The sequence below is a fragment of the Grammomys surdaster genome, unplaced genomic scaffold, assembly GCF_004785775.1.
Source record: "Grammomys surdaster isolate TR1022 unplaced genomic scaffold, NIH_TR_1.0 309, whole genome shotgun sequence".
Classification (NCBI taxonomy): domain Eukaryota; kingdom Metazoa; phylum Chordata; class Mammalia; order Rodentia; family Muridae; genus Grammomys; species Grammomys surdaster.
The window spans coordinates 1872105-1887890 of record NW_021604728.1 but is presented as its reverse complement, the minus strand read 5'-3'; the positions used below and the strand labels follow the sequence as shown (position 1 = coordinate 1887890).

General features: G+C 42.7%; 1 protein-coding gene across 3 annotated transcripts in view; it reads left to right on the top strand.

Moving 5' to 3' along the window:
- The first annotated feature begins 4917 nt into the window (after positions 1-4917).
- Positions 4918-15786, top strand: part of Chfr (checkpoint with forkhead and ring finger domains) — a 35163-nt gene continuing 24294 nt past the window's right edge. For 2 of the 3 annotated variants that reach the window (XM_028777373.1, XM_028777372.1), the window contains exons 1-6: positions 4918-5031; positions 5140-5283; positions 9519-9618; positions 12462-12571; positions 13747-13806; positions 13929-14144. In XM_028777373.1, the coding sequence (XP_028633206.1) occupies positions 5151-5283; positions 9519-9618; positions 12462-12571; positions 13747-13806; positions 13929-14144 (619 nt within the window). In that variant the 5' untranslated portion in view covers positions 4918-5031; positions 5140-5150. Of the gene's footprint in view, positions 5032-5139; positions 5284-9518; positions 9619-12461; positions 12572-13746; positions 13807-13928; positions 14145-15786 lie in introns of those variants that run through there. The other variant, XM_028777374.1, reaches the window with a different exon arrangement.

The window sequence follows — 15786 nt, the reverse complement described above, 5'->3', positions numbered from 1 at the left end:
ACCTAATGAATCCCAGGCTAGCTTGAGCTTAAACTTTGAGGATGTATACTCAAACCAGATCATTTGTGTAGTGCAAAGAAAACTGTTAGTTTGAGGTGAAGCCCGTAACAGGAGATTCTAAAATGAAACAGTCCATGCTTTTTAAAAGTCCTTATAAAAGCCTGCTACTTTTATACAGGCTGCTCTGCCATATGGGTTACATGATCCAGCAAAACCAGTGGTGTTTGATTTGTCGGTGACAAACATGGATGTGAGTTACAGCCTATGGCAGGTCCCATAGACAGTTTTGGAGCAAAGCCTCAAGGTTTTTATACAGATAATCTCCCTTTGAGAAAGTAAAAACACATACCACCAATGTACAGCAGATTTTTTTTTAAATTTTATGTTAGTAGTGTTTTGCCTACATGTATGTCTGCACCACTATACCCACTATAGAGTATTCAATCTGTTAGTACCGAAGTCCACCATAAAGTTCTGGATATGGCTCCTTTTCCCAAGGTAACCAACCAGTGGTCTGGTAGTAGGTTGAGAACACTGCATTGGGAAGGAGGCGATATTTTCTTACTGGAATGACAACATGGATATTGATTTTCCTACTCTGTATGGAATCTACATTATCATCTACAGACTCACTAACTCCACCATCGTTGTATTCTACAGAGTGTCGTTTTTCATCAAGGAATTTGTCCTGTCCAGCAGGGCATTAAACAGGGGTCTGGGGAGATCACTGAGAGAGAGATGGAAGGAAACAGGCAGGCACAAAGAAACACAGCTTGTCTATAGTCTGATCAAACCAATGATTTTACTTTTTTCACACAGGGGTTATATACACAAAAAGGCAGGATGTGGGGAAGGGGATGACTCAGGAGCGTAGGTGTTCAGGGGAAGTACAGACATCTTCCAGAACAGAGTGTCAGCTGGGTGAAGGTTCAGGGGACAGGTCACTATGACTCCGCTTATGATTCACTTGTCCTTATCTAAGTTGGTACTATCCACCAAGGCTACCCAAGGTCTATGACTATATACAAGACCTATGACTACTTGTTCCTATCCAGGCGGTAAATTTCCACCAGAGCTGACTGTTTACAGTATCTTATAGCTATCTGTTTCAGTTTTTCCACAGAGACCCAAGACTTTGTGTTAGCAGGCATGTATGTCAGGCCTATTGCTGATTTTAGGCCTATGGCTGATTTTAGGCCTTCTGTGTATAAGCAGAGCTGCCCCTGACAGGAATTCACACCAAATGAAGTGCACTCTGGCTCCATGAACATGAAACTCATGGGTTTTGCTATGCATGGAACGTCAATCTACTATGTATTTTTATTTGAATGATAGAACTAAGAATGATACTGTGGTATTACGCAACACATAGCAACAATTTAGTTAATGATGTTAGCAGTAGTGACTATGAAAGATTTTAATGAAACTTTAAAATTCCTATTGTCTAGTATTAATATCATTTCTTTTCTATGCTTAGAGCACAGATATTTTATTACAATTACCTACTGTTAGTATTCTGTCTAAACTCCACCTCCACAGTTACCTGGCAACAGCCAGGTAGGCCTGCCCACTATAAAAGGGGCTGCTTGCTCCCTCCTCTCTCTCTTACTCCCTTACCCTCTTGCTCTCTTGCCTGTAGCCTCTCTCTGCCCCTCCCCCATTCCCTTCCCCCTCTCTCCACGTGGTCATGGCTGGCCTTCCCCCCACCCCTCGCTCTCTCGCTCGCTCTCTCTCTCTCTCTGCCTCTGCCTCTGCCTCTGCCTCTGCCTCTGCCTCTGCCTCTGCCTCTGCCTCTACTACCCTCCTGGCTCCCCTCCCCATGCCCTGAATAAACTCTATTCTATGCTATACCAGTGTGTGACTGGTCCCTCAGGGGGAAGAGATGCCTCGACATGGGTCCTGTGAGACATCCCCTTCCTCTATACCTCTCCACACATCCAAAGGACATACTCTTTATCTTTTTATAAACACAACACCTACATTTTTTTTTAAAGATTTATTTATTGTATGTATGTGAATATGCTGTCACGGTCTTCAGATACACCAGAAGAGGGCATTCGATCCCATTACAGATGGTTATGAGCCACTGTGTGGTTTCTGGGAATTGAACTCAGGACCTCTGGAGGAGCAGTCAGTGCTCTTAGCCACTGAGCCATGTCTCCAGCCCCACAAGTACCTATAAGACCTAGGTAAAATGTTAATGCCTAGTAAGTTTCCTGGCTAGCCTGCCATTATAAGGAAACTTTCTCATACGCTTCTGCTGTTCATAGGAAACTTTCTTTCTTTCTTTTTTTTTTTTTTGATTTTTCGAGACAGGGTTTCTCTGTGTAGCCCTGGCTGTCCTGGAACTCACTCTGTAGACCAGGCTGGCCTCGAACTCAGAAATCCACCTGTCTCTGCCTCCCAAGTGCTGGGATTAAAGGTGTGCACCACCACCGCCCAGCTCATAGGAAACTTTCTAATGCCAAGTTGATAACATAGTCTGTTATGTCCTATACTCTTAGAAACCAATCATGATAGATGTCAGTAGAACTGTGTCATTCACAATAAGCTTGGACCTGAACCAACCACTCAATAGTTCTTACTGCATCTGTGTATAAATTTTCATGGTATAAGCTGCCCCTGAGATGAACCCCATCATAAGAGAGACACCTGCGCCAATATAAGAAATCATTTGGAATAAGACTTAAATTTAAGTTCCCAAGGCATCCTTGGGAATTGACATCCTACTTGGCAGAAAGAAACGTGTATATGGGTAACTTTGGCAAGTTAAGTTAAGACATGAATATTAGAAAAGTCAAGAGCTGGGCAGTGTTGACACACACCTTTATTCCCAGCACTTGGGAGGCAGAGGCAGGCGGATTTCTGAGTTCGAGGCCAGCCTGGTCTACAGAGTGAGTTCCAGGACAGCCAGGGCTAAACAAAGAAACCTGGTCTCAAACCCCTCCACCCTAAAAAAAAGTCAAGTCCCTGCTACAGTTGAATACCTAAATCAATGGGAGCAGGATAAGTATACAACACAGACATGTTTCTAAGTAAACCCCCATCCCTAAATCCTGATTGGTGGAATAACTTGGCACAGATATTTGTGGATTTTGGGCTCAAAAACCCTGTATAATCTTAACTTGGGGTCACAGTTCAGTTCCCAAATGTGGACAGTGGGCCTGGTTGATCAGTCCTGGGGCATATGCTCAATAAACTGCCCCTGTCTGAGATCAGTGTTCGTGTTGTTTGTAAGGAAATTTCTGAACCCCAACACAGTGTTCATTGCAGTAACATGTTATTCAGTTTGGTAGCCTAAGAACAATAGACAGCATATAGCTTTTATGTATTAGATGCTACCATTCTATGATACTCAACAAAGAAATCATCTACTGAAGCACTTCTTTGAACACGCTTATCAGAAGGCTAGGAATGGCTGGCTATAAATGTTGAATGGAAGTCTAAGCGCCATCCTGACTCTGAAAGGACAACATAAACCTCATTTGTCTCCATTTAAGGACCAGGCCTGATTTTGAAAAGAAAGCCTTAGGCATCACCTCTGGGAACAGACCATAAGTCCCAGAAACTAGGCCATAAGGGACAAGCTCCAGGAACAGATCATAACATCCAGATACAAGGTCATAAAACCTCTTCCCAAAGAACAGCATGGGGATAACCACAAGAATGTGACAATATTTTGTCCCAGTAGGGGTCATCTGTGTTGGGCAGACCTATCTCATCCTCTAGTTAAACATTCATGACATGGGAATGCAGACCACTGACTACCTGGCACAAACCAATCAGAAGCTGACCCGTGCACCTCCCCAGCACTCACCATTGAAATTTTAGATTACCTAACCCACTCTCTCTCTAAATATAGAAGAACTAACATAGTAGCCAATCAAAGTTATACTAATGTTACTCATTTGGCCACTGCCAGTCACATTAGAGATTACCTAATCCTCCTAGAGAGTTCCCCTGGTTCCCTATAAGAAGGCCTATGTATCTTTGTCTGAGGTTACCATTTCAAAAAATGGTTGACCTCCACGTGCTGGTTGTTTCTGCAGAGTAAACGATCTTTATCTTTGCACCTGAGTCTGCGGTCTTCCTTCAGCGATTTTCAGACCCTTACAACTCTGTTCCTAGAGGCAGCCTGCTACTTCCTTTTATATCCTTTCAAAAGTTTTCGAGTAAATATTTGTAGATACAGGCAAAGATGCGTTTCCACATATATTACAAATATGTTTGTGGATGTGTTTTCTTTTTACAAAAAAAAAATCAGATGTTTAATACTTTTTTTGAAGCTGTTCACCAGCAAAGACATTATTCTGAGCTGCTAAAGTACCACTCTGTGGACTTGCTTCTCTGTCTTCAGTGATTTCCTTCCAGGGCATTGTTTTTGCCAGTGTTTCTTTTTCACCAGGGGCCACAAACATGCTTGTGGTATACAACTCGGGAATGACACAAGATTCTAAGGAACAGGATTTAATGTAGAAAGATAATACAAATCTGCTCTCAGAGACGAGTTACCAGTTCCTAATTGACATCTTAATTATGCTCCTTGCGAAGGGCTGACCCACAGTACTAAGTTTCCATATCTTGCAATCTGATGTATGAAAATAGCACCTTATCTCGCTACAGGTTAAATGGCAAACCGTATCGGTATTACAAGTAAGGTCTTAAGGACCTTCCAATTTAGAACTTCCTCGGTCCTTTTTCTCCCCTGAATAGAACATGGCGCCCTCCACAGCAACTTCCGTGCTTTTGCAGGAAGGTAAGTCCGCCTGCCAGCATCAAAGATGACAATCAGGTGCACAACCTCTTGTCTGCGCAGGCTTAGATCGCTCCGCCCCGCCCCCTCTGGATAGCCTTTCCTGGCACCGCTCTAGCCGTCGCTCTCGGTGGGCACTGCCGCCAGCCAATCATTGGGCGTACCGCCCTGCACCCCTCCCCTTCGCCTCCCGTGGATCAGCTGGGGTACTCGAGATGTCTGTTGACAGCGGTGGCGGCGACTGTGCGGCCGGTTCCGGGATCCGCGGAGGGCGGGGGGTAAGCTGGCGGGCGGGCGGGGTCCGGGCTAGGGAGGCGGCGGCCAGGCTAGCAGCGGTGCAGAGTTTTTGAAGTAGTCCCTAAGCCGGCGTTTCTGGATCTCTGTAGATGTGAGTCCTATGGAGCTACACGGGGAAGAAGAGCAGCCGCCACCGCAGGAGCCCTGGGGGAGGCTTCTTCGTCTAGGCGCAGAGGAGGACGAATCCCAAATCCTTCTTTGGAAACGCGAGTGGACCATCGGAAGGAAGAGAGGTGCGGAAGCCAAAGTGGAGTGAGGACGAGGGAAGGGGTAGACAGGGATTAAGCATAAGGACCCAAAGTGGGTACCCAAGTGAGAAAAGACTGAAGGCCTAGAGCAGGATCGAAGACCTAGACAGAGTGGGTTTAGATGGGGGAAACCGACCAGGGGGTTTGAAGTGGGAAAAGTACAGGGCTGGCGAGACAGAAGCTACCAGAATGGGGGTTAGGGAGTAGGTGCACTGTGCTTTCCCTTTTTTCCCCTAAAATGGGGTTATTTATTTGTGCAGTTGCTCTTCTGGATGTTTGATGATGGATTTCAGTCAGTTCTCAGTACAACTTTATGAACTAGATATGTAAATATATCCTTCAAAATACAATCGTGTTCTCATTACTGTACACTTCCCTTTCTCAATGAAATGCAATTAGAAATCAGTAACAAAAGGAAAACTGAAAAGGTATGTAGAAATTTGACACCACTGTTAAACAGTTGATGGATGAAAAAAATAAACCACAGGGACTTTAGAAAAATGTTTTGTGTGACAAAAGAGAACAAAGAACATGCTGGAAGACGAGGACACTGTTAAACCAGTGCTCAGAGGGCAGTTTATAATGGCAGGGTTTCTATTTGAAAAGATCACAAAGTCCCAGGAACTAGAATATTTTATTTAATGAACCTAGGAAACAGAATTTGAACAGAGTCATATACAGGTCCCGACATCAATTGCTTTGGGTTAAGGATATATATTTCTATAACTTTGTGTCCACCTTATTTTGCTAGGAGGATTGATGAAAACTTACACGAACTGCTTGTAGTAGCTTTGAGCTAGCTTTTTGGAGAAAGCTTAGATGGTAAAGTGTTTGAGGACCTGAGTTCAAATCCCCAGCACCTGTATAAAAAGCTAAGTTTGGTGGTGCATGGCTAATCCTAGTTCTGGGGAGGCAGAGACAGAAGGATCCAAGTTTGTTAGCTGAAACTACTTTTGCAGACTTCTTGAGCTCTAGGTTCATTGAGAGACCCTGTTTGCCTCCACAAACATGATCATGTACACATGCATACACATACATTAGAGAGCCCATTATTATAATATACATATCAAGATACTACATTGCCTGTTAAAACAAGAAACAAAAATCTGCTTTCTAAAAGAAATGCTTTCAGTAATTACTTTCACTAAAAATGTAAAGGTCATTGCACTAGTTTGGTGATACTAGTATGTGGAAAGCTTGAACTAACCCCTGGAGGTTGTCCTCTGATCTTCACACAAAAGTTTTATGAGATTTTTAATGGAATTGGCTTTGAATGCCAGAGGAGAAGAAAAGTAGTGTCTTTTCCTTCTTTTTCTCTCTTTCTTTCTTTCTTTTTTTTTTTTTTTTTTGGTTCTTTGAGACAAAGTTTTTTCTGTATAACAGCCCTGGCTGTCTTGGAATTTCCTTTGTAGACCATGCTGGCCTCAAGCTCATGGAGATATCCACCTACCACTACCTCCCAAGTGCAGGGATTAAAGGCATTTGTCACCATGGCACAGAATCTTCTAACTCCTGCTATTTCTATCTCCTCAAGCCAATGTCACTGGCAGATACCCTCACCATGACTGTCTACAGTTGCCAGTAGTTGTTAGTTACTTCCTCCTTCAGGGGCCTGGGTAGAACCTTTAGGGCTAGGAACACTTCTGTGAACCCATCATCCATGGAGCCTTAGCTCGGCCACATCTGTGTCTTTTACCTTTTCATGTCCTCATCTTCCTCTTTGGTGGCTAAGTTGTGCCTGCAAGTTGGCTGGGTCTGTTGAGCTACTGGCAGGGAATGCAAAGGTCACTATGTATACTTTCAGTGACTGTCAGACCAGAGTGAGGGGAAGGCTAGTACTAGTAGCAGGGGCTTGAGACATTCTGTGGCCATCACTGCAAGACCATGGAGAACCTTTAGAACAAGATTCTTGCTGCCTTCATTGGAAACTCTAGATTTGTCCACAGATGGGTATTACCATCTAGCTGCTGCTGATTTCTAAATCAGATTTTAAATGTATCAGAACAGACCCTGTGTCTGAGTCTGAAAGCCAACATCAGTTAACTGACCACAAACAACCCAGAGGTATAGGTTATAAGCCTTGAAGAAAAGCTGGTGTGCCTGCAGAATCACAAAAGCATCTGATCAGCCTGGTAGGGACATGCATTTTGCCTTGAGCGTTGACCTATACATACATGATCTTAAAAGAGACAAGACAGTATGAGATCCTGGCAGAGAAGAACTGGAAGGATGAGTAACCAATGCCAAATCAAAGTGAGTAGCTGGATGCTAAGGTGGTCACCACATGGAGTAACTACACAAGCAAGTTATTAGGTTATTGACCTTCAGCGTATCCTTTAGAATCTTGAAATACAGCTTCTACTGTAGCTTGACATGAAAGCATTCCTGGAATGCATGCTAACAGAGAAGTCCACTTTAGAGCCCAGTTGATAGAAATCTAGGCAATGATCAGCTGCATCTAAGCCTACCTAGGTATCGTGTATGTTGATATCCAGGAGTGCCAGCAGCTTGTGGACATCAGCTAGTGGTTGGAGCAGGACATAGCCAACTATGCAGCCTGGTTAATGTCCAATATGTTACATAAACACTCATCCCCAGGTTCTCTGAGTTATAAGATATCTAGACTTTCTTTTTCTTATGGAGGGCTTCCTCTGATAGATGAAGGGAGGCATCCTGGCCTTGGCTCATTCCCTTTCCTGCTGATAAAACTTGGTGGTTCAAGGAGGGGGAAATGTTGAGTCTTCTGATCCACCAACACATACATAGTGGCAATTTTTGGAATTTTTTGTTTCTTTAAAAAAACAAGAATATTGTAAGAATATACTATGGTGTTACAGAGCTGCTTCAAATTGTCCACAGCAGCTGACTGTGATTTGCTTCATGCTCTAGCAAGGAGCGTGGTTTTGCCAGTGGCAAGTAGCTTCTACAATTGTGTGACAATTGGTTGGAATTCTGGGGACTTTTCAAGGAGTATATGAATGCTAGGGCCATGAGAGGCAGGGTGGGTGGCTGGTTGTTGGTTGTTGGTTGGTTGCTGTTGTTCACAGTTTGTTAAGTAGTTGTACCCAAAGAAGAAACAAGAAGAGGGAATTAAATATCCTAATGGCAAAGATCAAATTTGCCTCAAGGAACTGGATGCCCCTAATCAGCAGGAAATAGTTTAAAGATAATGCAGTCCCTCTCCCCTGTATCTTTTTTTCTCTCTCTCTTATCTATAGTTAGGGGGTTGAAAGGATGGAAGAAAGAAGAACCTACAAAGTAGCCAAGCAAACCTGCACCCATAGGTCAGTGATGAAGTCAAAGCATAGGTCGAAACAGAATAAGGTTGTGATCTCATGTGGGACGTTGTGTCCCACGTACCCTTATTTTGAGACAGTCTTACCATATATAGCCCAGGCTGGCCTCAACATATGATCCTCCTACCCTAGCCTGTGGGGTACTTCAGTATGAGATTCTTGCCTAGCTGTGATTGTCATTCAAAGAGAGGAGCTCTAGTGGTGCAGTCTATCAGCACACATACTTCTGTAATTTAGAGAAAGCACCATTTTTTTTTCTTTTTAGTATTTTCCACTTTGCATTTAATATAGATCCCTTTCTGTTTTTTATTTATTTATTTATTTATTTGGTTTTTCGAGACAGGGTTTCTCTGTGTAGTCCTGGCTGTCCTGGAGCTCACTCTGTAGACCAGGCTGGCCTCGAACTCAGAAATCCACCTGCCTCTGCCTCCCAAGTGCTGGGATCAAAGGCGTGCGCCACCACCACCCGGCCCCTTTCTGTTTTTTATTTTCTTATATATCCCCTATGGTACTTTTCTTAATCATATTTTCTGTGTCTGTCTTTACTTCAGTTTTCTGATTTATGAAACGCAGATTTCCATAGAGGAAAAACTTGACAACTCTTTTAAAATATTAAAAAATTAATTAATCCCCTTCCTTTAGTTTTGTTTTTGTTTGTTTGTTTTACACTTTAGATACTATTATCTGTTGAGCTGTTTGTGTGATAAGCTATCATGAAGAAGCTGCTGATATGATGTGATATCTTCCAGGTGACTGGGTTGAAGGTTAGGACATACATCCTAGCCCTTCACTTTAGGTTAACAATTCCGTATTTAAATGTTGTTTGTGTCCACGGGCAACAATTGGTCACAGACTGGAAAAGCAAGGTGGTAGTACTCATAGAGCCCACAGTAATGTCCAGTGTCTTCTTGCCATCTGTTTTAGGCTGTGACCTCTCTTTCCCCAGCAATAAACTGGTCTCTGGAGATCACTGTAAACTTAGAGTGGATGAAAAATCTGGTGAGGTGACACTGGAAGACACAAGGTGAGCACTTTGTCTTCTCTTTCCCTTTGTAAGTTAGGGAGCTAGGGAGCTGACAGTGCAGTTACATTGTGGTAATACAGCTCATATATCTCAAAAATAAGATTTAAGATATATTGGTCGGTTTTTCTTTTTTCTCCTGATTATGGTTTCCTCACCGTGTACTTTTCCCGGTTCCTCCTTACCCCCCTTCCATCTGGATTCATGCCTATTCTGTCTTATTAGAAGACAAAGTCATCTAAATAATAATAAAACATAATAAAATAAAACAAAAGCAGACAAATTCAGATAAGACAAAACAGAAGGAAGAGAGCCTGAGAAAAAGCACAAGAAAAAGATACAGACACAGAGACACATTCATTCACACAGCCAGGACTCCCACAAAAACACAAAGTCAGAAACCATAATATATGTGCAAAAGGTATGGAGGGTAAAAGTAAATAAATAAAAATGAAAAATAAAATTGAATTTTTTAAAAAAAGTTGACAACATTTTGAGACAAGGAACCTTCAAAGATGCCAACAAAAACACTGAGTTCATTTTCTGTTCGCGTCTACAGATTGGCATGTGGTCTACCCTGAAGAATAGTTTCCCCAGAGACTTCCTTGGAGAAAACTAATTTTTCATTTGCAAGTGGTTATCAGTTGGAGCTAGCTGTTAGGGATGGGGACATGTGTCCACTTCTTTCTTGTGAAAGTCCATTCCTGCTCCTTCAGTTCCTGTGAGTTTGTATGAAGGCCTTGTTTTCTTGGTGTCTTCCATCCCCTCTGGCTCTTGTATACTTTTCAACTCCTCTTCTGCAGTGTTCCCTGATCCTTCAGAAGGATTTGATGGAGACATCCCATTTATTCATGAAAGCTTATTATTTCCCTCCTCTGTTTTTTTTCTTACTATATGTGACACTGTTGTGGGTCTCCTAACTGTATTTACATCTGATTATCTTTTGAAGGGAAGCACTTGCTTCAGAATGTGGTTGTTTTAAGTTTGGTACAAGCAATAGGTAGCCTTCTGGCAGTATATTGAGTTACACACCAACTAGATTAAGTTTTAGGTACTTTGTTTTGTTTGTTTGTTTGTTTGTTTTCATACAATATCACTGTTCTGTGGAACTCGGGGCTACCCAGAACTCATGATCCTCCTGAGTCTCCTGACAAGTCTCCTGAGTCCTGGGATTTCAGATTTGTACACTTGTAGAGATGGCAAGGCATAGAAGCTGGGAAGAGGTTTTTCTAAGGAGAACTAATGGTCTTTTTCTATTTTAGTGGATAGTAGATGGAATTTTTTTTAACTCTTAACACTATATAGAAAATGGTGCTAGTTTTAAAGCCATCTTCCTGTGGCAACAAGTTGCCACAAACTTAATAGCTTATGAGAATGGTGACTTACTTTTGACAGTTTGTAGAGGTTCAAAATCCAGTGTGGGTCTTGGTGGGCTGATTCCTTCTGGATGCTCTTGGGATGATCTCTTTTCTGATCCAGAGGTGTTGCCTTCTGGGGCAGAGGTGGTCTAGAGGAGAAGCAGGTAGTCAAGGCAGAGGCAAAAGGACATGTGGGGTCAGTTCAGGCGATAAATAGAAATCATAGTAGGGCATTTGGGCTTCAGCCTGAGAGCAGGAGTTCATTTGTTTGAGAAAGAATATGAAAATGGACAATTAGAAGATACCTTGTTGCAGAAAGCCAGTCAAGATTGTGTAAAGATTGACGTCTGCATGCTGTTTCATCAGTTACTGGGACATGGGTGTGCCTGCATATTTATGTCCTGCCCTTGGCTGCTGTCATGCAGCAGTGGCAAAGCTGAGTAGTTGGAGTGAGACTTTGTGACTACAGAATTTGAACTAGTGCCATGTGCTTTATGGAAAATTTTTGCTATTCCTTGACCTGAGAGAATTATTGTGCAAGTCTGAAATACAAATTCCTTCCAGTGCTGGACCTCAGGAATGAAGCTGCAGAGCCAAGCTTGGTTCAGTTGAAATTTATTTTATGTTTAGTGTACTTAACTCTTTGGCCATCATGTACTCATTGTCTGATTTTCCAATAGGTCGCCACCAAAAAGTTCTTCCCAAGAGAATCCTTCCTGTCCTCACACTCTGGACCCAGGACATGTACTGTGGTTTCCCATCTAGCAATGGGATTATAATTGGGGTTCCATGTCTTTTGAGCACAGGAGCCACAATGCCTTCAGTTGAAATCCTACAATTTGTTTTACTTTTGTCCTGAATGCATCTTTTGGGAGGGATCAGTACTCAGTAAGGAATGAACTGGCAGAGAATGAGAGAGGGGGAGAAAATGAACTGGTTGTTGGAGGCGGGGGAGGGGGAGCTATCAACAGCTCAGGAAAGAAGGAAATTACAGCCCTGTGGTGCCTCAGGATCCACCTTGAAGCGTGCAAGAAAGCCTGCACTGGAATTGCAGAAGACCCAGGTTCAGTTCTCAACAACCACAGACCATTTAAAACCATATGTAATTCAGTTCCAAGAGTTCTGGTGCCCTATTCTGGCCTACTACACACATGCAGGCATGCAAAATAATCATACACTTAAAAAAAAAAAAAGGACAGGAGTAAAAAGTAATCTTTACAGAAAGAGAAAAAACCATTCTGTTAGTTAATTGGGTTGCTAATTTGCTATAAGTGAGTAGTAACAGGCAACCTTTTTGTCTAGATCATTGTCAGGTGATACTTGCATACATAAATGGTTAAATAGGTTTTTTTCCCTCTGAGTATCTTCAAGATAGTAATGCTGAGCAAATTTCTTAATACGGTAGAAAAATGTTTATGCTATTTAGTTATTTTGATTGGGGTAAGTTAAGCTTTTGTTTCGTTTTCTTTTGTTTTGTTTTCTTTACAGCACCAATGGAACGGTAATCAACAAGCTACAAGTTGTTAAGAAGCAGACTTACCCTTTACAGAGCGGGGACATCATCTATTTGGTATACAGGAAGAATGAGCCAGAACACAGTAAGAGAGGAAAACTAACTGGTGTAGATACATTTCTCAGGTGTTGCACCAAGAAGCCATCCAGCTGAGGCTGAGAAACACCCTCAGAAAGAACACGTGTAGAAGGAGACATCTCCATAGAAAGTGACAGTTATGCGGGTTCTTGGTGTAAGCACTTGGGTGGAGTGCTGACCCTTCAGCTGGGCTTTTCTTCAAGAACCCATCTGGAGCCGCACACCTCAGAGTGGCAGCCAAGGATGGGTAGATGGGCCGGGCAGTAGAATTGGAATGTGGGAGTAAAACCTAGATGGGGCCCAGAAGCCATTGGCAGGACTGCTTTTGGACACTTTATAAGAGATAGTAAAGGTTAGACTGGATCTAGCTCCATGTGGGATAAGCAGAGTTGGGAGAATCTTTAAAGGGTACCCAGAAACATGTGAAGACCACCATAAATTTATTCTTGGCAAGGAGTAAAAAGAGGACACTAAAAATATTCCTTAAGTCCTCTTAAAGTAAAACCAGCCTCTTGCCACACAAAAGGATCTTGTATCTTTTCTTTTTTTAAAAAAAAATTTTATTTATTTTTTATTGGATATTTTATTTACATTTCAGATGTTATCCCCTTACCCCATTCCCTCCCCTGCCCAGGAACCCCCCTATCTCATCCCCCCTCTTCCTGCTTCTATGAGGATGTGCCCCCAGCTCCCCCCCCATCTCCCCACCCTCGAATTCCCCCAGACTGGGGCATCCAGCCTTCACCGGACCAAGGACCTCCTCTCCCACCTATGCCCGACAAGGCCTTCCTCCCCTACATAGACAGCTGGAGCCATGGGTCCCTCCCTGTGTGCTCCCAGGCTGGTGGGTTAGACCCTGGGAGCTCGGGTTGGTTGGTCTTGTTGCTCTCCCCATGGGGTCTTATCTATTCTCTCTAGTGGTTATTTCACAGTTATTAGTGAAGTGCGTCTTTTTCACCCTTGTCTCCCTTGTGAGACCATTTTCCCCTTTGGTTGCTTCCTTCTACTTAGGTTGGTAAATGTGGTTCACTTTTATTAGAATCACTTAAACTGGTAAAAGTTGTTACCAGATGGTAAATGAAGATAATCAAAACACAAGTTGTGATGTGATCATAGAAGGGGAGAGATGGCGCGCACTTCCCACGGGGCCACCACTCCCTGACTTGTTTAATTTCCTTTTAGATGTGGCATACCTCTATGAATCTTTAAATGACAAACAGAGCTTAACTCAAGAATCCCTTGGTAAGTGGAAGGATAGCAGAGGCCTGGATGTTGTCCAGGGCTTTGTGTACTAGGATGGCCTTTTCAGCCCCTTAGTGTCTTTCTGAGTTGTGAGTATACTCCCTTTGTTTTTGTGCCTGTAGAAGCCAATAAAGAAAATATGTTCCATGTGACCAAAGATTCCTCAGGTCCAGGGCAGGGTGATGACCCCCAGGTTCCACTATTGTCACCCATGGCTCAGACATGCTTAGAGGAACCACAGCCATCAACATCGACATCAGACCTCCTCCCCACGGCCTCTACCTCTTCTACGGAGCCAGAGCTGACCTCTGCAGGGCAAAAGCATTCCTCTAGCTCTGGTGAGACGGGATCACAATGACAGTCACAGTCTTTGTTCCTTGAGATACAGCAAATCCATTCATCAGTGAGTGTTCTGTAGCCATGTATACTTATTCCCAAGAGAAAGACTAAACATTAAGGACCATGGTAACATAATACTTTTATAATTTTATCTAAATATAATTCATACGGTATAGATATCACTCAGTTGAAGTTTCATTCATAAGGTTATGTGGCCATCACTGTTAGTTACAGAACACTGTCAGCTAAAAGGAAACTCATGTATCTCTGCATGTTCTGAACGTTTGTGTTCATAGTATGTGGTCTTATGACTGACTCTTTCATATATCATAATGTTTTCAAGGTCTATCCAGAACTGTGTGTTGCTTAGAACCAGTTGTGGTTTTTTTTTGGTTTTTTGAGACCGGGTTTCTCTGTATAGCCCTGGCTGTCCTGGAACTCACTCTGTAGACCAGGTTGGCCTAGAACTCAGAAATCCGCCTGCCTCTGCCTCCCAAGTCCTGGGATTAAAGGCGTGTGCCACCACTGCCCAGCTTAGAACCAGTTTTACATGCCCTGGTCCCCATGGCTTATCCTTCTTCCTTTCTTGGTTTGATCCCCAGCAACACACATACATAAACACTCAAAACCTGCTTTATCATTACATGTGTATTCTGTTCCATCTATTCATGTGCATGCCATGTAGTCCGACAAGGCTTTATTAACCTTCTAATAATCACATTTCCTAAAATGGGTAAATACATTTTTTTAAATGAAAAATGTCTATATCTCTACATCATACTAACACAATTATAGTTACTACTCAGTGTCTACCAGATGCGAGACGGTATAATGAGTGCTTGTGTATATTCCGTCCCCCTATCAGGGACCTTCCATAGAAGTGCTCTTATATAATCTTTGTTCTAAATGAAAAGCTGAACCTAAAAGACTAAAGATCAGAGGATGAGTAGGTTCCAGGACCAGGAAGTAGCCTGGGAAGTTTGTTCTTTTGTTAGTATATGAGTATTATTTATTCCTAAAATAATTCCATTGCCTCTCCCCCCTCCCCTTTTTTGGTTTAGATAGTATAAACCAGCTTCTTCTTTTTCAAACACTAGTACTTACCATTTGAATATTATAAAGCATATATGTATTGTATCATAATATTATGAATAAGATAGAGGATAATGTAAAATTTCCTGACTTTTTAGCCAAGTTCATTCGACTTGCATGGGATGTTTAAGCTTCTGCCTGTTTAGGTCACAACTCCATCAGTTAGTTCCTTGACAGTACTCCTCACTCCTGGCAGAAGTGTCTGCTTCATACCTTTTGCCGATATTTAGTATGTAATATGCATTTTGTGATTGCAAGAATGTGTTGTACAGCTGGGTGGTGGTGGCGCACGCCTTTAATCCCAGCACTTGGGAGGCAGAGGCAGGCGGATTTCTGAGTTCGAGGCTAGCCTGGTCTACAGAGTGAATTCCAGGACAGCCAGGGCTATACAGAGAAACCCTGTCTCGAAAAACCAAAAAAAAAAAAAAAAAAAAAGAATGTGTTGTACATCTTAGACCCAGTATTTCAGGATGATTGTGCTGTGGGCCTCCCTGCATGTCTATCCATATGAATGTGCTGCCTACCTCTAGCTTCCGTAGCACAGTGATG